We start from the raw sequence: 24687 nt of genomic DNA on the forward strand, positions 1-24687 counted from the left end.
AATATAATTAAACTGGAAGGAAAAATGGGAACAAAAGTGCACTGTTAGCAAATACTGTCTGTGAGTACAGTCAGCATATTATATCCTAGTGGGTTCAGTCAGAAGACAGAAACCACACAGTGACTTAAATGGGAGAATTTTAACATATAAAATTACTAAGCTAGGAAAGAAGAATGACTGTAAGATGTGAAAATAACCCCACAGGTGCCCTAAAGCTGAGGGAGACCACCCAAGGCAGGACAGACTTCTCAGGGACTCATTCCCCAAGGCTGTGGCTCAGACCTTGCTGGAGAAGGTGTGACTGCAGCCCACAGGACGGGGGACAAGTTTGCTGAGGCCAGGCCAGAGCTAGCCCACCATCCCTGCTAAAGCAGGAGACAGCCCTTCAGACTACAGGTGATTCCTTGGCCAGTGGGCAGGCACACGAGGGAGGCAGGGGGCCACTGTCAGTGGGAGACTGGGGTGCCCAGTGTTTGTACAGAGAGGGCCACAGGAGGCAGACCCACACGAGAGGAAAGCAAGCCACGTGATGGGGCTGCCAGTGCGCGTGGGGAGCCTGGAGCACACAGCCCCTGTTGTTGCGGGCAGTGGGGCCAGGCTCACAGGGTGAGCTAGAGCTGAGGTGGCTGGAGCGACTTTCTGGGTCCTTGGCTAAGTCAGATGCCATCACACCCACGCTTCTGACTGGCAGCGCAGCCTCCAGAAACAGCAGGACAGCCTCCTTGTCCTGCATTGGGTCATGGGAGAGACTTTTCCCAGCTCTCTGGGATGCTGAACTCCTGTCACTGTAACTTGATCACACTTCCGTTCTAGTATATTGGCTAGACGTCTGCCTAACATATGTGAGCTGGATTGTGTACATACACGTTTATCACTAGAGTCATTAGGTTTAAAAATAGCTGGTGGTAAGACCATTGCAATGTATCTTCTCTGGAAAAGATGAACACACATTTATAGTGGTGTATAAGGGAAGACAAATAGTAATAAGGCTATTGAGGACCGAAAGACCAAAGATAAATTTTACAGTGGTTGTTAAAAAATGTAATAGGCTGAATGAGGTGCTGGAATTGCTTTCCCATAGGGAAAAATAAACAGACTTTCAGCTTTTATGTGACTTGGATAATTTTGGAGGTATTTTGCTTTAAGGCAAGTGAGTGAACTTGTTATCTTTTGAGGTTTTTTCCAGATACAGTCCAATGAAAGTAGACATCCTTAAGAGAATATGAAACCTGTCATACATAACTTATGATATACACTGTAGGAGAACCATAGTGAAGTGTAGGTATAAGGTAGTGATCTTATTCTGAGTGTGAGCTATTTTAAGAATCTGGTGATTCTAGACCCTCCTCCCAGAAAAATGCCTAGATTCACTTATATGCAAAGTTCTGCACATAATTCATAATTTCGGGCAGATTTTTGAACCATCAGTTGGGAACCATAGTATAAAATATGGCCAATAAAAGATACAATGAGTTGACCATGTCTCCTGAAGAAAAGATAAAGCAAGGTAATCGTTTGATTTAAATATTTTATTTCTTAATAAGAGAAAATGGAGAAATATGTGCATCTCCTAGATAAGGCTATATAGATGAGATTTGTAACTAGATAATTAATGACTCGAAGAAATTATGCTACAGCCTCTTTCTCTTCAATTAAAATAGGTATTTTCAAATTTATAAGAGGTATTGTTAAAAATGCCCTTTTTGTTTTATGTCAGAGATGCTAGTATTTAGCCTGGCTTACATGTTTCACACTAACCATGCCTTTCTTGGCCACAGAAAAGATGCTTCTCTGCAGTCTGGTCAGAATTGAAGTCCCCAGCTAGGGTCAGAGTGTGAACTGCCCCCTGCTCCACCTGGCGCGGACTGAGCAAGCTCCTGAACAAGTAGAGATTCTGCCAGTAACAACACTTTAGCCTATGTAACATGATACTTATCAATTTGTGTTTCTAGATCACTGTGCCAATTTTAAAAATAAATTGTGGGCCACAAAGTATTGCATAAAACAATTTCATTTTTTCATTTTCTGATTTCTTCCTCTGAGGAAGTAACTGAGATTTTTCTCTTTAAATAGTAACAGCCTGTTGCCTTCATAGTCAGTGGCATGAAATATAAGTAATAGTTTATAGTGATGGAGCCAGAAGTACTAAGTAGTCTGTTTGCAAGTCAAATCCAAGACACTGGGCATTTTATCAGTTCTATACTGAGCAGCTGCTTTAAAGAGTCACTACCCCATTTAATAGGATTGCGCCTCCTTCTGATTAGCCGCCACCCATCTGTCTTCTGGACATGTCCACTTGGTGTACATAAACACCTCAGATTCAGCAGGATTCCAGCAAACCCATAATCATCCCCTAAAAGCTGCTCTTCCGTGTTCTGTTTGCCAGTGAATGAAACTGACACTGCTCTGGCCAAGCCAAGAAGGCAGGCATATTCTTTGCCTCTTTTTCATTGCCAACCTGCCCCATTCCATGAAGCCAACCAAGTTCATTCCAGACCATTTTGATCTTCATTCCTGTGGATGCTGCTGAAAAGGCCGCTGCTACCTTGCTAGGCTTGCAGGGCCACAGCAGCCTTCTCCCTGTCTTGCCCTGTCCTCTCTCTTCTCCATGGTGGAGAGTGCTGTTTCTAAAGTGCAAAACTTGTCTCACTCATTGACTTAAAACCCTCCAATGGTTTTAACCTCAGTGGTTAAAAACTCACCACTTTTGGATACATTCCAACTTCTTAATAGATTTACAAAACCATATATGATCTGACGGTTGTGGTTCTAGCCTTATCTCTTGCTTTTCCTTGTCCTGCTCTGTGATCTGCACTCCCAAGTGTTTTCGGTTGTTCAGTGCTGTGCTTTCCCTTGCCTCTGCCTGGAACATGCTCTTCCCCCTTCCCCCCAGCTGCCACTTCCTCGGCTTTCAAGTCTTGGCTTAGATGCCACTTCTTGCAGGGAGCCTCCAAGGCCGGTTTGGGTTGCCCTCGCCAACCCTGCCCCTCGCAGCCCCCCATTCCCCCCCACACAATAGCTCCCTTATCTTCCTAGTACTAATGCTTATTATTAAATGCACCAGAGTATCTTGCATATGCCTCTGTCTCTCCCACTAGACTGTAAGCCCTAGGAAAGTAGGAGACATATTTAATTTGTTCTTCTTTGGGGCCTGGTACAGAGGAGGGGTTCGATTAACAATTGTGTAGGAAAGGCAACATGAGCATAGTGCATTTTCTACCTTTCCTCAGTGTAACTGAAAATAGGCCAAGTCTGTAAGGTATAGATTCAAGTACAAATTTATCCAGAGAGTTTGTTTGGACCTTTGCTGTCCTGCCCTGGTTAAGCCAGCCCCTCCTGGGGGTGGCACAGGTGATGGCTTACAGGTCACTTGCTTTAAAACCACATCATCTAGATTTCTCTCTAGGCATTGATCTCTTCTTGGCAGGAGTTGCCCTGACCTTCACTGGGCAACCTATACTCCTGAAATAACCCACACTCTACCTTTGATTGCCAAGAAAGAGCACAAAAGGGCAGGTTGCTTTGCTCAGGGATTCATGGATTTCTGAAAAATTGCTATAACTTGTAGTAACTGCAGTGTATAAAACCCAGCCCTAGAATACCAGCAGCAGTGTTTTACCACCAGAACAACTTCTGAGCAGTCAAAACAGAAGCCACAGTATCATCACGTTTTCAAATAGGAGAGGGCCCAGGACTGACATTCAATGTTTGAATTTGGATAGCTGTAGGAAAGAAAGACTCTACAAGTGCAGGTTTCCTGCCATTACTTCTTGCACCTTTGTCTTGGAGTGGTTGTAATAACAGTGATACAGTGGTTAAAGTATTTTGTTATTGGCCACAGTTGCTGATTCTGAGCTGCATTAGGTAAGCATCCACTTAGGAGAGTGGTGCCAGAATGTGACTCCTCTAGAAAACTGTTCTTACCTATCAGTGACCCCAACTCCCAATTCTTATTGCCATCACTTCAAGCTTTCTTTCAAATAATAATGCTTTAATGTGAATGTATGTCACTTGTTTCACAAAACAAGCCCAGGGTGGGGACAGACTAATAAAAGAAGAGAAAGTGGGAGTTAGAAAGAATGGGGAACCGTGAAATGTGTGTCTTGTCAAAAGCAAAGTCTGGTTATTAAAAGTTTGTAGTATGTCCTTTATTCTTTATTCTCTGTTCTCAGTATACAGGCCGCCTTGATTTTAAAATGGACGGTAAAAATATTTCTTCATAATTAATGGTTGAGTTTTATATATGCATCACTGAGAAAAGTGATATTAGTAATTGGAATCTTATAACCAGCTCTATAGATGAATCATTAGAACTTGAAAAAGCATATCAGAGTTTTAGTGTGATTTCATATTTACAAATGTCACTCATCGTCTGAGAAGTGGACAAGAAGGTAATAATAACCCATGGTTTTTGGGTTTCAGACTTATTCATTTTTGAGACACATGTCTGTAAGGAGCTGATGTATAGAAAGAGGTGATATAAATCATTTAGAAATAGACATCCCAAGAGAAAAGTCGGCAAAGGAGTAGGCAATTCATAACAAAAATACAATGCCCAGTGTTCATTTCACCCAACACATATAAGTTCACAAGAAAAAAATTAATTAAAAAAAATTAAATTTGGAATATTACTTTGGGGACAGAAATCAGTAAATAAAAAAGTAAAGTGGTATATATCAAGACTTAAAATTATTTATATCCTTGAATGTAGTCAGTCCACTTCTAGAATTTTATGCATAAGAGATAGAGAAAATACTGAATGACTTAAGTAAAAAATGTTCTCACAACATTATCTTTAGTAGCATATTCTTTGGTAATAACCAAATAATGTCACTCAGTTAGAAATTAATTATGTTCTTAGGGTAGAATTCTATGATGCTATTAAATATCGTATTTCCCAAGCATATTTAACTATGTGGGAAAATAGTTGTAACATGAGGTTAAATAAAATATCAGAATACATATTATAGTATAATGCTAATTTAAGATATATCAAAAGACAAAAATGTATATATGATTGAAAATTTATATATATTTAAATTATAGATATATTTTAAATTAGCACCATTTTGTAATTAATATATATCCTGTTACTCATACAGAGATAGTCCTTTTATGTGGTTTTAATATCCACAAATTTCTGTTAATACCAGTTCCCCCACAACATGCTTCAAATTTCAGTTAGAATGTTGTATTAACTGTGAGTAATTGAGTGAAGTACAAACTTTTCCACTTGCTATTCGGTGAACAAATCACTATAAATAATAGGTGTGCATGATAATCAGTGACCAGTCATGTACTTATTTCAAAATCTGTCAGCAGTCGGTCACTCTCCATCTGTTATTTAGTGTGAAGATAGCAAAGCATGCTTCTTCCTTGCCTTCCAACGGTAAATGCATACAGTGTTTTACCAAAAGGGTTAACTGAAAGAGGGAATTGACCAACAGAGATGAAAGTGCAGCACAGAAATTAAAATGATAGCCCTCGAAGTGAAATTTGATTCTAATGTAAATAGAATTGTACAAGAAATAGCAGACGTCAGGCCTAGTGACAATGGCAGCATCTGAGAGGCTCCAAGCATGCGGCCAGAGGAACTTTGTGGTAGTGAAGTTACCCACATAAATGAGAAAAGTGATTTTAAAGAAAAGAATGAAGAGGCCTCAGAGGAAGTGATGCAGGCAAAAAAACTCTTCACATAAAAGAAACTGGGAGATATTTTGTAACATTGGAAGCACAAAGGGTAAAATGTTGGGAGTTGATCCACACTTAGGAAGGAACATGACAATCCCCCAAGACATAGAAAGGATGCTATCTTTGTATGCTGTTGAATGGGAGAAAGGCAGCATGCATTGTTCAAACTGCTCTTGATAAGTGTTTTACAGAAAACACCACCACAAAAATAAAAACACAAAAAAACTACTTTAATAATCTCTGTGTTTCTAATGTTTCAAATTGCAGCAATAAATATTAGGTTCGATTTTTTTAAATTCTTCTATACATTTATAACTGATTGTGAGGGTTAATGTTTTGATAACAAATTTAAAAGGCTGTAGAACAATTGTGATTTCCCATTGTCTTGCCAACGGGTTCCAGACCCGGGCAAGTTCACTATGGATTCAATGTGACCAAAGAAACTGACAGCAAACGTTCTTTGGGGTGAAGGGTTTATTACCCGGTTTGTACTCATGGCGGCAGGTTGAGCACTAGCATCTCTGCCTCCGCCCAGAGCACTGGGCCAAGCTCTCTATATAGCACAATAATAGCTTATAACCTAAAGGTGTGGAAGCGGTAGCCTAGCAGCAGGCCACTTACATCACCAGGTGGTTTAAGCTCAGTGAGGAACCCGGCCAGAGGAGCCCCAGCTCTCCACACCCATTCATTAGGGCACGGACATGCGTGGTCACATTCATGGCCCTGCACTGCCAGACACACGGAGGACTAGCTGTCTGTGGTGTAGGACAGGCATATACTGAGATACCTTCAGTGGTTAGTTCTAGGTTGTAGACATACATGTGATTTCTATTTTCTTTATATCATCTCTATTTCAGATTTTATGAATTGACATTTATTACTTTTATTATTATAGAAGGTGTTATATCCCCATTTCTACCTTATATAATCTAGTTTTACTCAGCAAAAACAATTTGTAATATTGAATTTCTACCTTCTCTGTCCTGTCCCAGCTTCCTAACACCCTTTAATAAATCAAAAACATCCCCCTTGCCTAGGAGTCCACAGCTAGTCTGCTTTAGGCTTTGTCTAGTTTTACTGCTAAGTATCTCTCCACTATTCATCTCCCATAATAGCCTCTGCACAACTTGCCTTTCAGTGAAGTGTCTAGCATTCTTCTCAGTTATAGCCTCCTGACAACAAATTCTTGAATTACAGAGATCCAGCATATACTCCTCAGATAATATACAGGATCTCTAATACACCTTCATAGCCATCATGCATAAGATGTGTCCCAGCCATTGGGACACAAACATGCAGATTCATCACACAATACAATATAGCAAACCCTGTGATATGCTGATTGCTGATAGGACAACTAACTGCATGATCTGGGCCAGCAAAGAGCTAGCTTTTTTTCTAATTTATTTTTACTGTGGTAAAATAAACACAAAATTTATCATCCCAACCATTTTCAAGTGTATAGTTAATACATTCATAATGTGCAGCCTTCACCACCAACCGCCTCTGTAACTCTTTCATCTTGTAAAAGTGAAACTCTATAACTATTAAATGTAACACCCCATTTTCCTCTTCCCCCAGCCCTTGTCAACTACCATTAATTACACTTTCTGTCCTGTGATTTTTGACTACTATAAGTACCTCATATCAATGGAATTATATAGTATTTACATTTTGTGACTGGACTATTTCACTCAACATAATGTCCTAAAGGTCATGTTGTAGCATATGTCAGAATTTCCTTCCTTTTTAAGGATAAATAATAATTGTATATATACACCACATTTTGCTTATCCATCTGTCAATGGGCACTTGGGTTGCTTCCAAGTTTCAGCTACTGAGAATAATGCTGTTATGAACATGGGTTTACAAATATCTGTTTGAGACTCTGCTTTCAGTTACTTTAAATGTATATGCAGAAGTGGAATTACTAGATCCTATATGATAATTCTATATTTAATTTTTTAAATGAACCTACACTTTGTTTTCCATGTAGCTCTCCCATTTTACATTCCCACCAACAGTATGCAAGGGTTTGAATTTCTCCACATCCTCACCACTTGTTATTTGCTATTTTTTACAGTAGTTATCCTAATGGATGTGAGGTGGTATTTAACTGTAATTTTTATGTGCATTTCCCTAATGATCAGTGATATCGAACATCTTTTCTTGGCCTTATTGGTCATTGGATATCTTTACAGAAATGTCTATTCAAGTCCTTTGTCCATTTTTTAAACAGGCTGTTTGGGTTTTGGTTGTTGCGTTTTAGGAACTCTATATATGTTGCATATTAATCCATTATTAACTGTATGATTTGCAAATATTTTCTCCTATGGATTGCCTTTTTACTCTGTTGATACTGTCTTTTGCCCAAAAGTTTTAAATATTCATGAAATGCAGTTTGCCTGTGCAAAGTTTTCACTTGTTCCCTGTGCTTTTGGGGTGATACCCAAGAAATTGTTGCCAAGCCCAAAGTCATGAAGCTTTTGCCCTATGTTTCTTCTAAGAATTTTATACCTTTATGTCTTAAATGTATGTCTTTGATCCATTTTGAGTTAATTTTTGTATGTGGTGTTAGATAAGGGTCTGACTTCATTTATTTGACTGTGGATGTAGTTTTCCCAGCACCATTTGTTGAAAAGACTGTTTTCCCATTGAATGGTCTTGGCACCCTTGTCAAAAAAGTCACATGACTGTACATATGTAAGGGTTTGTTTCTGGGCTGTCTATTCTATTCTTTTGGTCTATGTGTCAGTCTTTATCAGTACCACATTGATAAAGTACTACCCTGATTTAATTACTGTAGTTTTATATTAAGTTTCAAAATCAAGAAGTCTAAGTCCTCTAGTTTTATTGTTGTTTTTCAAGATTGTTTTGGTTGTTGGGGATACTTGAGATTCCATGTGAATTTTTGGAGGGAGTTTTCTATTTCTGCAAAAAACACCATTGGAATTTGTATAGAGATTACATTAATCTGTAGATTACTTTGAGTAGTATTGTAGTGTAATACTTTGATCAATTTCATATGTCAAACCATCCTTGCATTCTAGGAATAAATCCCACTTACTCATGGTGTATGATACTTTTAATACGCTGCTGAATTTGGTTTGCTAGTATCTTATAGGGAATTTTTGCATCAGTATTCATCAGGGATATGGACTATAGATTTCTTATACTGTCTGGCTTTGGTATCAGGATAATACTGACCTCATAAAACAAGTTAGGAAGTGTTCCCTTCTCTTCAATTTTTGGGAAAGGTTTGAGAAGGATTGGCATTTGAAAGTTTAAGAGTAGTATGTTGAAGTGTGGGTTTCTTTGTGTTCATTGTGTGTCTCATCAAATTTGTGAAGTTTACATCTAATAGTTCTTAAAATATTCTCTCTGCCACTTTCTCCCTCTCTTCTTCTAGAACTTACACAATGTGAATGGTGTTCCACGTGATGGTTTCCCATAGGTCCCTGAGGCTGTTTTCTCTTTTCTTCAGTCTGTTTCTTCCTGTTCCTTAGACTTGATAATTCCCATTTTCCTATCTTCATGTTCTCAAATTTTTTTTCTTCATGTTCAAATCAGCCTTTGAATCTCTCTAGTGAATTTTCCAGTTCATGTATTGTATATTTCATTTCCATAATTTTTTTGTTTTCAAAAATTTTCTGTTTTGTTCATGTGCTGTTTTCTTGACTTTCTGCACAGCTTCCTGTAGTTCTTTTAGAGCGTCTTTAATATAGTTGCTTTTAAGTCTCTGTCTAGTAGGTCTTCCATCAGGTTTTTTTCAGGGACAGTTTCTGTTGATTTACTTTTTTCCTTTTAATGGACCATACTTATGTGTTTCTTTGAATGCCTTGATTTAAATTTTTGTTTTTGTTGTTGAAAACTGTACATTAGAATATAGTAATATGGTAACTCTGGAAAGCTGATTCTCTCCCTTCCCCAGGGTTTGCTTTTTTTTCTTGTTCTTTTATTATATTTGTTTTTGTTTGATCATCATAGGCTGTTTCTGTGCCAAGGATCAGCCTGTTGTATAAAAACTAGGTCTTCACAGGTCTTTTCTGAGCCTGTACCTTTCCCAGGGCATGTGTGGTTACTTTACAATTTTTCCTATATGCAGCTGCTTTTTAATGTTCTAATCTTCAATGTCTCTCAAAAGAAGAAAATAGAAAAATGAGGTGGGGAAGGGTGCTGTTCCTTTAAATCTGGAAGTCACTTCATCTGGAGGGGAAAGGGCTTGCAAAAATAAGGGAGGTGCAACAACAATGGTCACCTGCCTCTTTGTCTACACCTCTGTGTCTGAATCAGCAATCAGTGATGAGAGAACAGATTTCCAATATTTGGAGGACAGAATCCTTTGTACAAGCTGCTCCAGGAACACATGCTTATTAGCTGCCTACCATAGGCTTGGAATGGGGAAAGGAGCCAAGTTCCAAGTATCTCAACTGCTTCCCAGAAAAAAACCTCACAACTGTTTGTAGGAATACAAAAATATCAAGCACTCAACAAGGTAAAATTCACAATGTCTTGAATCTCTCTAAAAGATAATTTATCACTTAAAGTAGAATAATAGCTATGAATGTTGGCAAGTTTATAAAACTGTATGTGTATGACAACTGTAGCATATAGCTGGGAGGGAAGAAATGGAACTATAATGTTGTAAGTTTCTTATACTAATGTGAAGTGCTACAAATCACAGAGGGTAGACTGTGTTAAGTTAAACATGATAATATGAAACCCTAAGTCAGCCAGCTATTGAGAAAAGAAAAGTTATAGCTAATAAATCAACCAAGGAGATGAGTGATATAATAAAAAATAATTCATTGAAAAGAAGCCAGAAAAAGGAAGAAAAGAGAGTAAAAACTTCTGGAATAAATAGAAAACAAATGGCAAGAAGTATCAATCCTCACATAAAAGGGTAAATGGTATCAACACTCACATAAAATACCCAACTAAAAGGCAGAAATTATCATATTAGGTTTTAAAAATAAGTAAGACCCAAATGTGTACTGTCTATAAAAAAAACTTAATGTAAGTATAAAGACACAAATATGTTAAAAGAAAAAGAATAGAAGATATCCTATGCTCATATTAGTCAAAAGGGAGCTGGAATGATCATTTTAATATCAAAGATTTCAGATCAAAAAATATTACCAGGGATAAAGAAGGTTGTTTGTGTAGTGATGAAGTGATCAGTTAATCAAATAGATATAATAGTCCTAACAAAGTACCTGAAACAAAAAAGTGTTAGGAAAACTAAAATCCAATTTTAGAAGCTCGCTCTTGATAATTGATTGAACAAGTGGAAAAAAAATCACAAGGAAATAGTAGACTTAAACAACACTATCATTCAATTTGACCTGACATTTATAAAACACTGAACTAAAGAAGAAAATAGATTATTTTTAATATACACTGAATGTTTTACCAAGCTAGACCATATTCTGAGCCATAAAAAAATCTCTAAATTTAAAAAATGACTCAAGACATATAAAGTATATTTCCCACTATAATGGAATTAAATTATAAATCAGTAGACAGTATTTGGAAAATTCCAAAATATTTAGAACTGAATAACACATATCTAAGTAACCATGGATCAAATTAACAATCAGAAATTAAGTTAGTAATTGTGCTTTGTTTTATTCTGATTTGCTTTATTGTTCTTCATTGTCTTTTTACAAGTTGAAAGTTTGTGGCAACCCTGTACTGAGGAAGTCGATTGGCACCACTTTTCCAACAGCATTTGCTAATTTCATGTCTGTGTTGCATTTTGGTAATTTATGCAGAATCTTGAATTTTTTCATTATTATGGTTTGACCAGTAGTCCTTAATTTTACTATTGTAATTGTTTTGGGGAGCCATGAAGTTCACCCATGTAAGACAGTGAATTTAGTAAGTGCCCACATGGTCTAACTGCACTACTGACCTGCTGTTCCTCCATTTTTCTCCCTCCCTCAGGTCTCCCTATTCTTTGAGACACAACAATATTGACCTTAGGCCAATCAGTAACCCTATAGTAACCTCTAAGTGTTCAAGTGAAGAAAAGTCACACATATCTCACTTTAAATCAAAAGCTAGAAATAATTAAGCTCAGTTAGGAAGGCATTTCAAAGTCTGAGACAGGCCTCTTGCCCATGTTTGTTTCTTGAAGGAATTTAAAGGTGCTACTCCACTGAACACATGAATAATAAAGTGAATCAGCCCTATCACTGATATGGAGAAAGTTTTAGTGATCTAGATTAAACTAGCTACAACATTTCTTAAACCAAAGCCTAATCCAGAGTAAACCTGTAACTCTCTTCAAGTCCGTGAAAGCTGAGAGATGTGAGGAAGCTGCAGAAGAAAAGTTTGAATTTAGCAGATATTTATTTATGAGATTTAAGGAAAGAAGCCATCTTCGTAATAAAAAGTGCAAGGTGAAGTAGCAAGTGCTGATGTAGAAGCTACAAGAAGTTATCCAGAAGATCTAGCTGAGATCATTCATGAAGGTGGCTACCGTAAAAAACAGATTTTCAATGTAGACGAACAGCCTTGTTTTGGGAAATGCTATCTCAGACTTTCCTAACTAAAGAGAAGTCAGTGCCTGGCTGCAAAGCTTCAAAGGACAGGCTAACTCTCTTGTTAGGGTGTGCAGGTGGTGACTTTAAGTTGAAGCCAGTACTCACTGACCATTCCAAAAATCCTTTGGCCCTTATGAATTATGCTGAATCTCCTCTGACTCTGTTCTGCAAATGGGACTACAGAGCCTCAATGACAGCACATCTCTTTACAGTATGGTTCATTGAATATTTTAAGCCCACTGTTAAAACCTAGTGCTCAGAAAAAAGATTCCCTTCAAAGTATTACTGCTTACTGACAATGCACTTGGTCACTCAGGAGCTCTGATGGAGATGGACAATGAGACTAATGTCATCCTCACTCCCACTAACAAGGCATCCATTCTGCAGCCCATGGACCAAGGGGTACTTTCCTTTCAAGTCTTACTATTTAACAAATATGTTTCATGAGGCCATTGCTGCCATAGGTAGAAATTCTTCTGATGGATCTGGGAAAAGTAAATTGAAAATCTAGAAAGGATTCACATTCTAGATGGCATTAAGAACTTTAGTGACTCATGGGAATTGATCAAAATATCTACATTTACAGGAGTTTGGAAGAAGTTGATTCAGACCCTCATGGATTACTTTGAAGGGTTCAAAACTATTGTGGAGAAAGTAACTGTCAATGTGGTGGAAATAGCAAGAGAACTAGATTCTGAAGTAGAGCCTGAAGATGTGACTGAATCATCTCATGATAAAACTTGACCGGATGAGGAGTTGCTTCTATGGATAAGCAAAGAAAGTGGTTTCTTGAAAAGGGATCTGTTCCTGGTGAGGATGTTGTGAAGATTGTTGAAATGACAAAAAATTATTTAGAATATTACATAAATTTAGTTGATAAAATCAAGCAGCATCAGGGTTTGAAAGGATTGGCTACAATTCTTAAAGAAGTCCTATTGTGGGTAGAGTCCTATCAAAGAGCATGGCGTGCTACAGAGAAATTATTCATGAAAGGAAGAGTAAGTTGTTGCAGAAAACTTTACTGCCTTATTTTAAGAAATTGCCGCACCTACCCCAACCTTCAGCAACCACTGCCCTGGTCAGCAGCTGTCACCATCCAGGCAGGAGCTTCCACCAGCAAAGAGATCGCAGCTTGCTGAAAGCATGGATGATGGTTGACAGTTTTTAGCAATAAAGTATTTTTTAATTAAGCTATTTACATTTTCTTAGGCATAATGCTGTTGCATACTTAATAGAATACAGTTTAGTGTAAACATAACATATTCACTAGAAAACCAAAAAATTCATTTGACTCACTCTATTATGATATTTGCTTTATTGTAGTGATATGAAGTTGAACCAGCAATGTTTCTGATGTATGCCTGTATTTTGCACTCAGTGAAAATGAAAGCACTACATAGAAGAATGTGTTGGATGCTGGTAAAACAGTACTTAGGGGAGGGAGCCATAACTCTTACATTAAAAAAGAAAAAAGGTCTCAAATCAGTGGGCTTAGCTTCTACTTTAATACACTAGAAAAAGAGCAAATTAAACCCAAAATAAGCAGAAGAAAGGAAATTATAAAGATTACAGTAGGAATCAATGAAATAGGAAACAGGAAACCAGTAAAGTGAAACTAAAACTCAGTTCTTTGAAAAGATCAACAAAATTAATAAAACTACTTTTAGACTTCTCATGGAAAAATGAAAGAAGGCACAGTATTGCTAGCTAGTATCAAGAATGAGAAAGAAATGTGTAGAGACATCACACATCATAAATTCTACAGATATTAAAAGAATAATAAAGGAATATAATGAATACCTTTATGTTCATCATATCAACATCTTATATAAAAGGGATAAATTCTTTGAAAGACACAAACTACCAAAGCTCATTCAAAGAAAATAGCCTGAATTATCTATTAAAGAAATTGAATTTTTACTTAAAACTGTTTCCATAAGGAAATCTCCAGACACAGATAGCTTCACTGATAAGTTCAAGCAAGCATTTAATAAGAAATAACAAATTTACACCAATGTTCCCAGAAAACTGAAGAAGAGATACTGTTTCCCAAGTCATTCTAAAAGGCCAGCATTACCCTGATACTGAAAAACATACAAAGACATTACAAGAAATTGCCAAACAATATCTCTCATGAATACAGATGAGAGATTCAAAAATTCTAAGCAAAATTTTAGCGTGTTTAATCCAGCAAATATATTAAAAGGATAATTCATCATGACCAAGTGGGACTTATCCTTGTAATGCAAGGATTGGTTAATAATGATCAATGTTAGACATTGTATTTTCAAACTTAAAAAGAAAAACTATGATCATGTTGATAGATGTAGAAAATATACTTGATAAAAATCCAACATCTATTCCTTATAAAGTCTGATAAGGGGCATTAAAAGAACCCAAATTAGTATCATACTTAATAGTGAAAAATTGTTTTCTCTCTAAGATCAGAACCCAAAAAGGAATATCTGCTCTTACCACTTCCTTTGGCCATTGTATTAGGTGTTCTGGCTAGTGCAGTCAGGGAAGAAAAAGAAATAAAAACCATCCAGATTAGAAAGGTAGTAAAACTGTCTTTATTGCTAGGTGACATGATTGTTGGAAAAAAAACCAATGAAATCTACAAAATAACTACTAGATGTTATAATAGAGTTTAGCAATGTTGCAGGAAACAATATTAATATACAAAAATCTATTTTATTTCTGGAAATATATAATAACAAATTTTAATTACAATAGCATAAAAATGTGAAATACTTAGGAATAAATTTGACAAAAGATGAAAAACACAAAATGTTTTGTAAAGAAATTAAAGAACCTTTAAATAAGTGGAGAGATATGTCTTATTCATGTATGACAAACTCAATCTTGTTAGGGTCCAGTTCTTGTCAAATTGATCTATAAACTCAATGCATGCTCAGTCAAAATCCCGGTAACCTTTTTTGTAGAAATTGATCAACTGGTTCTATAGTTTACATTAAATACTTTCAAAGGACCTTAGTATAGCCAAAAGAGTTTGAAAAAGAACAAAGTTGGAGAGTTAACACTACCTGAATTCCTGACTTTCTGTGTAGCTACTATAGTCAAAATAGTGAGGTATTGGTGAAAAGATACTTTTGGTGGTCATGGATTAATAAGTTCATTATCGTGACTGCTGTACACTTTAAGTATATGCCATTTATTATATGTTAATTCTGCTTTAGGAAAACTGTTAAAACTGAGTAATTTTGAGGTTTCTATTTTCATTTCTTCTTGACCCAGTTCATCTATATTGTATTGGTGGTTCTCTTTCTCCAATTCAGGCCTCCTTCCTTCTCAGGCTCCTTAGGAGTGGAGGTCATTGTGTTTTCCTTCCTTCTCAGGCTCCTTAGGAGTGGAGGTCATTTGTGTTTGTTGTTTCTTTCATGCACCGACACCGTCCTATCTGGGGGTAGTGCAGTTACCTTGAATCTGCCCTCAGTCTGCCAGTCCAGAAACAGATATGTTCTGTTGCCAGAGGTTCACATTGCCATCTCATGGCAGTACTGGGTTCATCACAAATCCACACACTGAGCCTGCGGGAATTGGGCCCAGGTTCTGCTGTTGCTCTTCTGACAGTAGATGAGCGTCATTTAGTCACTCACACCCCAAGACTGGAACACTTTCTTTGCCTTCTGTGGTCAAGGAACCCCACATCCATTCCATACTTCATGCTTGGATTTTGTCTTTGCCTCATATGGGGTGGTGGCCCCAGTTACACTGAGGATCCCATTTCCTATTTGCTGCTTCTGATGGTTTTTGGACCTCAACTTTCTGAATGTTTGTTCCATTTCTGGTCCACAGAGATATTAATCTGTATCTGTACATTTTTGCATTTTAGTAATTATGGAGGTGGTAGTGGAAATTTTGAATTCACACAGTATATTGACTAGAAGTCATCTTTTTAGTGCCCAGCCTTATCCCTACTACTTTTCAAAGTCCTCGACCACTGAAAGCTCTCAGTAAATAGTTGCAGAATATGTGTATTGGGGGTTGAGTTTGTTCTCCTCAGTTCTTGTCCTTGCTGCAACAAATTGAAGGGCAGAGACACAGTAGTGAAGCAGAGTTAAGGTTTTATTTGAATGCACTCCAAGAGAGGAGCAGGCCAGTGTCAAGGTAGACAAAGGCAGGTTTCCTTGAATCAAGCAGAGAGGAAGGAAAAACAGAGGGAGGGAAGGGATGCTTACTGAACTGCTGCTCAGCATTGAGCACATCCCCTGCCAACTCCTAAAGCCAGGGTCACCAGATAATCCAGTGTTCTCTTGAATCTGCATGGCATGGGAACTAAGCCCCTACCACCCCAGGATTTGGGGGAGCTGCAGAGCACTGGATGGGATGAGATTATGTTCTGAGAATTTCCCAAAGGCAAAGAAAGGAGATTTTCAGGCAGGCTACTAAAGAGCAAGATTATACAGCTGCAGTTCCATCTGGGTCACCCAGGCAACAGCAACTTGCAAACCCAAATTAGAGCTCTCAGCAGCCCCTCCCTACTGTTCTGGAGTAGAACAGAGAGCGTGATACACACTTGAAGAAAGGTGAGTGTGGGCAACCTCAGGAAGGAGGCACACTTCAGGGTTTAGGGTCTGGAGTTTTATAGAGCCTATAGGTAAAGGTCAGCATAACACAGGATGTATACAGGTGATTTATATTTCCTTTGAGGTTTTGTCTTGAGAATAGGGTTATTTAAGTGACTGTGATGGTTCGTATCTCAGCAGTCTTTGTTCACATAGGTTATTTACACTTCAGAGGTCTGTCTCCTGCCCTGGTTACAAACTTACTTGGTTAAGGAGCTGGAAGAAGAGGGAAAAAAAAGAATACAGGTTAAGTTAAAGAATAAGCTGGGCCTTTTTGCAGATAAGTAGTTTTTATAATGGCAGGATCTGATTGGTACAGTGAAGACATGGCCTGTGCTGGGATACTTTTCTTTATCTGGGGAATATCTGGACATTATAAGTTGCTCCTGGCCTTTGGAACTTCAACTAATTAACTCATTAAATCTGTGAGTCTTTTCTGGTTCTCTGGTTTTATCTGATTAACTCTTTGAGTCCCTTTTAGTGGGCTTTACTAGCTTTATTTTCCTTCCACCCATTCATGTCTGTTTTTCTGCCTAATATGAATATGATATACTAAGTGCCAAAATGTAGTTACAGGACAAAATTACAATATGAACTGATTTATGTCATAGTCTATATATGTTTATATAAAGTGCACAAAAGGAAGTGAGGGTGGAGTGATCTATACCATGAGCATGACAGGGTATTTCTCAACAAGTTTTTATTTAAAAGGAAATGCCTTTCTGTGCTGTCCCCCTCCCACTCTTTTTTCATTGTTGTTGTTACAATAAACATGAATTTCAGAAGAAGCAAGTTATTTTCCTCTTGAAGAAAGTAAACAAATGAACAAAGATCCTGAATCTCATACCTCCCCTCAAGCTGTGGCACTGCCACCCGCTCCCTCCCATTCTGTTACTCCCAAGCCGGTCATGTTCCTTCTTGATTTTCTGTAACCTCTCTCAATGGCCATCTTTTCCTCCAGGGCCTGCCTATCAAGTACTCTAAAAGTACAAAAGGGCTTCATAAAATAAAAAGAATTTCTCCCTCACATCCCTTTGGGAAGTCATTCAATTTACTTGCAATTCCTTTCATTAGAATTAAGAAATAAAAGTGTTAGGCTTGGATGCCTTCTTGGAAGAGTTAAACACTAATGTACATGCATTTCTGGCAAGTGAGTGATAACATTCAGACTGTTTCTATTTTGATTTGGGTGGGGTAGGTGTTAAAACAGAAAGGTTTAGTGTTGATGAGGTGGGACAGGGATGTTCCTGAGAGGACACAGGACAAGTAACATTCCGCCTCAACCTCAGAAATCTTCTTCAACTCAAAGGTGGCCAGAAGCTGGCCTCAGAGGCATCAGTGGGGGCCAAGGGAGCTTCTTGCTGTGCCCAGATTGTAGTATGTAAGGTACAGAAGCAAAGCAAGGCAACCAGCTCACTGCCAGTTCTTTCCACCTAGAAATACCTGACCCTCTCTCCATCTGCTGGAGAGAAGTATTTGGAGTGTAATTTTAGCTTCAGAAGCTTGAACATTTTACTTAATACTCTTTTCCATTCTTAGTGAACAGTGAAGTTTTTTCTAACTTTAGAATTTGAAATCCCAGAGTCAAATCTGATAGGTAACTTCAAGCTTCTAGATAATTCGGAAGCATACATCCCTCTCCCTCTCTCTGATGGTGGCCGGCACAGTAAGAAAAGTTCATAAATATTCACCAGCTCTGCAGCTTAAGTTTCTCACAGTAGCTGGTATCAACAGAATTCACTCTTTAATCCTGCCAGTAAAGGTCAACATACTGTTCTGTTGAGTGGAAGCTAAGAACAATTGGGTTGGATTTCATGTGGTGATAAATTAGGTCTGTAGTGCTGTGATAAACCAATTTTTCGTCCTCCAAAAAAAGCAGCCAGATGACTTAGCAGAACATAAAACTTGATGTTGAATGTTAAAATGTTGCTCTGCTGTTTTGCTTTCAGAATCAGTGAGTTCCATGTCTTGGCCCCTGTGTTACATCCATGAAATGATTGGTATAGTAATTTCTTTTAGAAAAAAGTAGATGCGGTTTGGGGATCTATATTACTTATGATGATTGCTAATCATACTTGATGCTTTTCCCGAGGGAGCTGGACTGTGTCCTTCTGCTGCAGAAGAAAAGTCACGAGCAGCAGTCCCTGGGTCTACCCACTAAGGACGTCGAAGAGCATGACTTCCCAGTCCCCCTTACCAAGCAGGCCATTGTGGGTAGATGGTCCCTAATAGGTCTTTATTCAGTGACCCCAGTGTAGCCAGTTGACATAGTGCATATACACACTTTTTACATCCAGTTCATTTGAAAGATTCAGGGGGAGTTAAAATGACCATTTCCTGTTTACAAGCCAGCAGTTGGAGTAGAACTCTTTTGGTCCTTTCAAGCTCTGTCATTTGAAAATTCACTCAGGAGATAATAGAAATTAGTGTCAGTTTGAAATGATACAGTATATTTAAAAAGTATCAACCAAAAATATTACTAAAAAATATTGATTACATGCCATTTCTGTTTTCCTACCTTTATAGTATCACTTGGGCCAAAAAGAAATTATATTTAGTTCAAAGTTACAATTGATTCTCACTTAGAATTTATTTAGCAATTTTGACTTTGTTTTGGGTCATGCTTAAATGATCTAATAATTTAGATCATTATGAATGATGAAATAAATTGAGAAACATCAACCTTGATTGATCTGATCTCATTTTCATACTTCTTAGAAATTAGTGTATCATTCTTTTTGGATTATAAGTGTTTATGCGTGTATCTTCTAATAGGTATTTTTATTTACACTTTGATTGGATTCCCTATAGTCATTATTAGTTAGGTTTCCATAATTTCTGTCTGTCCTTGGGATTAAGCCTTCTTTAGGAATGGTGGTGTGACATCATTAAAGACTTGGCATGTGCAGCTCACGTGTTGTGATCATTCCCTACCATCTGGGACATGCCTGTTGGCCTGCACACTTTCAGGTGCAGCAGACAACCACTCATTTTACAGAGAAGTAAATTTAGTATAAATTGTTTGGTTGAGCTCTTCCTATCTTTCTTTTTGTCAGTGTGAATTGAAGTATAAATTTTCAACTTATAATATATTTTATAATTATGGTTTAGCATGTAATTAAAGATACACTTGGGGCAAAAATAGGAAACTCACATTTCTTGTAAATGAAACCTCAAAACTGTTTGGAATGTGGAGGCCAAGATAATTACAAAATCCATCATGCAGAAACACTGCAAATATAGAAAATTCAATGTTTAACCCAGTGATCAGTCTCTTAATTTATCACTGAGAGAAAAACAAAATTGAATATTTAAGAACTAAACTCCTTTTTCTGTAGTAGTTATTGCTTAAAAGTCAGTTCCAAACATTTTAAGCATTACCACTGGGCAAATATGAAATACTAAAATATAAAATATATTTTTATGCTGGGATCTCACATGTGTAATGCCAAAAAATAGAAATGAAAAGTGAAAAATGAGTTGCTCATCCTAATGTGTAGACAGAACAGCTGTCTTCTGAGTTTTAATGTGTTTGCATGACTTAAGGTAAACATTTCTGGGTGTGTCTGTGAGGGTGGTTCTGGATGAGATTAACATTTGAACCCCTAGACTCAGAATAAAAGGAAAAAAGCAGATCATCCTCATCAATATGAGTGGCATCATCCAGTCCCTTGGGGGCTTAAGTAGAAAAAAAAGGCAAAGAAAGGGTGAATTTATTCTGCTCTTGAGCTGGGGCGTTCATCTTCTCCTGTCCTCATACTTTGGGAGTCCCACTGATCGGGTCTGCAGACCTGAATGGGGATCGGCACCACTGGCTGTTGTTCATGTCTATAGACGGCAGGATGGCCCTCCCCAAGAGGCAGCATGACAGTTTTCATTTTCACTCAAAGTGAGAGTGCCTGTTTCCGCACAGCTTTGGTAATACTGAGTTTTATGAAATTATAACATTTGCCTTTCTGATACATGAAACCTTGTATGTCTTTGATGTTTTGTATATATTTCATTGTGGATGAAGTTTTCTATCTTTTGTGGGTTAGTTAGCCATTTGTGTGTCTTTTCTATAAGTGTGTCTGCCTATTTTATGAACTTAGTTTACCTTTTTCTATTCATTTTTAGAAGTTCTTTGTATATTAATAAGCTTATTTTGCCATAACAAATACTCTTATTCATTTTCTCTTTGTATTTCTAACTTTTACTGATAACTTAGCTATAATGGTAGTTTTCATGTAGTAGGAATATTTAGCACTATTTTCCTTCATATCTTTTGAGTTCTATGTCATGTTTTAAAAGGTCTTCCCAATCCAGAATTATAATTATATTCTCATATTTTCTTGTAGTATTTTCCTATCTTTTTTTGTTACGTTTAGATATTTATTCAGGATTATTTTGTTGTAAATAGTAAAGTAGACATCTATGTAGTGGTGTATTTGTAAAAGATTTTAAACATCAAGTGATACTAAGATTTTGTTCTATCAGTTCTGTTTATCCTTTTGTTAGGGGGACATTATTTTCCTCGGTTCTTGTCCCTGCCACAACAAAGAATTGAAGGGCAGAGACACAGTAGCAAAGCTACTGAAAAATGTGCCTTAGGCTATCCAATCCTCATGCCACTGCAAATCTAAGCTCTGCCCCCACCCCCCACCTTCTTTAAAAACTCTCTGCCTACCCTGCTGGGCATGACTTCCCTGGCCTGTGACTAACCAGGCTGGGGAACATCGCCTGGGTTTGCGCTCAAATAAACTGCCTGGTCCTTTGTTGCCTCTTGTCGCCTGCTTATTTTAGTTAGAATTTATCTTACATTTGGTGCTGAAAAACCCGGGAAGGAGCGTGAGCACGGGGCCCTGACCGGCCACTGGTGGCCCCACCCCCTCCTTCCCCAACCCGGGACCTCAGCCTGCTCTCTGCTGCATGGACTATTTTCCGGTAAATCCTTCAGTTTCCCCTGGTCTGCTTCCCTTCCTAACTCCATTTCACCTGGTCCAGGTTTGGGCATCTGGCCCATTCACTGAGGGTATCCGGGATACCCACCCCTGGCCCTGCAGTGGGGGAGACGTCCCTACTCCAGGCCCCAGGATGTCTGCGGGCATCCGGGATACCCGCCCCTGGCCCTGCGGTTTAGAAGACATCCCTACTCCAGGCCCCAGGACGTCTGCGGGCATCCGGCCCACCCATGGCCCCATGGTATGGGAGACGCCCCTACCCCAGGCCCCAGGACGTCTGTGGGCATCTGGACCACCCCTGGCCCTGTGGTGGGGGAGACGTCCCTCACCCAAGCTCCCAGGACGTCTCCCCTGACTTGGTGTGCTTGGGATGCTGGGTGCTCCTCTCAGTGGGATTAGTTGGGGAGTGGCACAGACATGGGGAACCAGCCCTCAAAAGCAGAGGCTCAGAGCCCACTGTGGTGTCTCATTTCTAATTTGGCTACTCTGTGTTTGTCCCGGGAAGTTCACAAACAGAGGCTGGTCTTCCTTTGCTCTCAGGCCAGGCCTCAATATCCCTTTGACAGCCAATCTCGCTGGCCTCCTGAGGGAACTTTCGATGTTGGCCCCCTCACCGACTTGATCAATTATTGTCACTGGAGCAGAGAGTAGAGTGAAATCCCATATGTGCAGGCTTTTTGGACTTTGCGCTCCACCCTGACCTTTACATTAAGTGTTCAATGACTCAGGTTCTCCTGGCCTGATATCCAGTTAAAGATTGTCAGCCTCTTACTCTGCCCAGCCCTTCTTCCTTTTCAGACCCGCCGGAGAACCTTAGTCTCCCACCTCTCTCAGCCTGATACCCCCACCCCTCTCCACCACCATCTTTAAGTTCTTTGTCCTCCCCCATGTTGCTGCTATCTTAAAGTCCTGCATTCTTAACCACGCCGTCTCCTGCTCCTCTCCTCTTCCAGTGTCCACACTACCCCCTCCCCCTCTCCTTCCACCTTCGCACCCTCTTTCCCCACCTGAACAGGCTCCTCCCGCCCTCCAGTTCCAGAAGCCACAGATAAGACTCCTCCCAGCACAGACCCACCTCCTTTCTCTCCTGACCCTACACCCCTCCACAAGTGAACATCTTAGTGATTGTGTATTGCAGTGTGTGTGCCTACCCGCAGCCTGAAAATTTTTGTAGTGACCTAGAATCTTAAAGTTTTGCTAAGTTAGGTAGGCATATTTTGTGCTTAGACATTATGCTGTAAAGCACATGGTGTCAGGAATTATAGTGTGTTCATGAATTTGTTAATCTAAAGAATGCTAATGCAATGGTTTACAATAGCCCACTTCTCAGTGTTCACTGAAAATTAAAGTTCCTAATGCTTTGAGGTCTAATTAAAGCTATTTATTTAAGAGCACAGCACAGCAAAATTAGAATTTTGTTTTCAGTTAAAAAGAAAGTTTTCTTAACTGTTAGTCTGCTCTTAATGTTAAAAGATTACAAAGAGTTCTCTAATTTTTTAATCAAAACAGTTTCTCATGCTTAAAATCTCAATGAGTTGTCTGAATATTTAAGATAATGAGATCTTAATATGAAAAAAATAAAAGCTAAGCTTTGCTAATAACTGTGTAACCTTCTGTATTTACCTGTAAAATCTTTTGTTGTCATTCTAGTTAAATAGAAAAGTATTGTTTCATAGTAACTTATGATTCTATTTAGACAAATGCCTTAAAAAAAAACTTTAACGGCTTCCCAAAATCAAATTCAAAAAGGTGCTTTTATCTCTAGTTAACTCTGATAGTTTCCAGAGGACCCCTGAAACATGTCAGAGGAATTTTTTTCTCATTGGAGAAAGTATTTGGCCAATTTAGCCTATTTATCTGATATAAAATTACCTGCTAAATTACCTAGAAAGCACTATCAAAGGGAATAATGCTAAACTTTGTTACTAAATGTTTTGTGTTAAAGAAATATCCGAATTTCCTTATGTCAACTGTCTTACAGTAATCTCTCATTAGATCTTTAACCATTTTCATTTGTAAGTCTTTTGTCATTTATAGTCACTGTTTTATTACTCCTAAACTAGTAAAGACCTAGATTTCATCAAAACAAGTATTAGTTACAGAAGAAGTAAGTTAAAAAGGCAGAAGAGGGACCACAGACTCCACTCCATGACCTGGTAACCATGGCCTTTAAAGTCTTTAATACCCGTGATGAAAAACATGAGAGGAGGATAGCATCCCAGACCTGAGCCTTCATGGCAGCCCTGCGGCCAGCAGGACGGGGTCTCATTACACCAAAGACTGGTCTGGAGCTCTTGAGCCTCTGGGATGTTGCTTCGGGTTGGCCAAGAAGACCACTGGGAAAAGAGATGCCCCAACCCAACCAACAAGCCAACTAAACCCTGCCCAGTTTGTGGTAAGAGAGGTCATTGGAAGGTAGAGTGCCCAGTTGGAGAAGGTCATCCTCCCACGACAGAGTCTCGTGGGAGGCAGGTCCCCCTGAGGAACTCCCCTCTGGACCTGCGGCCTACTCAAAGACTGGAGCTGCCTGGACTCGAACACCCCTATCACCCTTGCCAAGCCCAGGGCCACGCTGTGAGTAGCAGGTACGTCCATCTCCTTTTTGGTGGACACAGAGGCTACCTACTCTATTTTACCTCCCTTTCATGGGTGTTTACATACTTCCCAGGTCTCGGTCGTGGGTGTCACGGGAATCCCCTCTAAGCCTCTAGAGACAGGTCCAGTAGCCTACACGTTTGAGAGCCATCTTCTTACCCACTCATTTCTAGTCATCCTGTCCTGTCCCTTCTCTTTGTTAGGGAGATATCTCCTCTCCAAGCTTGGTGCCTCTATCTCCCTGCCTCTTAGTCATCCCCAACTGAGCTCACTCATCATCTGAGCCGATATAAGTTGTAGCCCTGAACCCTCCACAGACCCTCC

The 24687-nt window shown here is 38.8% G+C and overlaps 1 protein-coding gene across 16 annotated transcripts in view; it reads left to right on the top strand.

Annotated features, from left to right (window-relative positions):
- The window catches only part of ULK4 (unc-51 like kinase 4), a 735705-nt gene that overhangs the window by 510250 nt on the left and 200768 nt on the right, over nucleotides 1-24687 (top strand). Inside the window, exon 35 of one of the 16 annotated variants that reach the window (XM_073232503.1) lies at nucleotides 1779-2013. The exons of 14 other annotated variants lie outside the window; for them this stretch is intronic. Coding sequence is in view for 1 of the 2 variants with exons in the window: in XM_073232500.1 (XP_073088601.1) it covers nucleotides 1779-1838 (60 nt within the window). In the remaining variant the exon portion in view is untranslated. Of the gene's footprint in view, nucleotides 1-1778; nucleotides 2014-24687 lie in introns of those variants that run through there. One more of the 16 variants, XM_073232500.1, reaches the window with a different exon arrangement.

This window comes from Manis javanica, chromosome 3 (assembly GCF_040802235.1).
Source record: "Manis javanica isolate MJ-LG chromosome 3, MJ_LKY, whole genome shotgun sequence".
In the NCBI taxonomy this organism is placed as follows: Eukaryota; Metazoa; Chordata; class Mammalia; order Pholidota; family Manidae; genus Manis; species Manis javanica.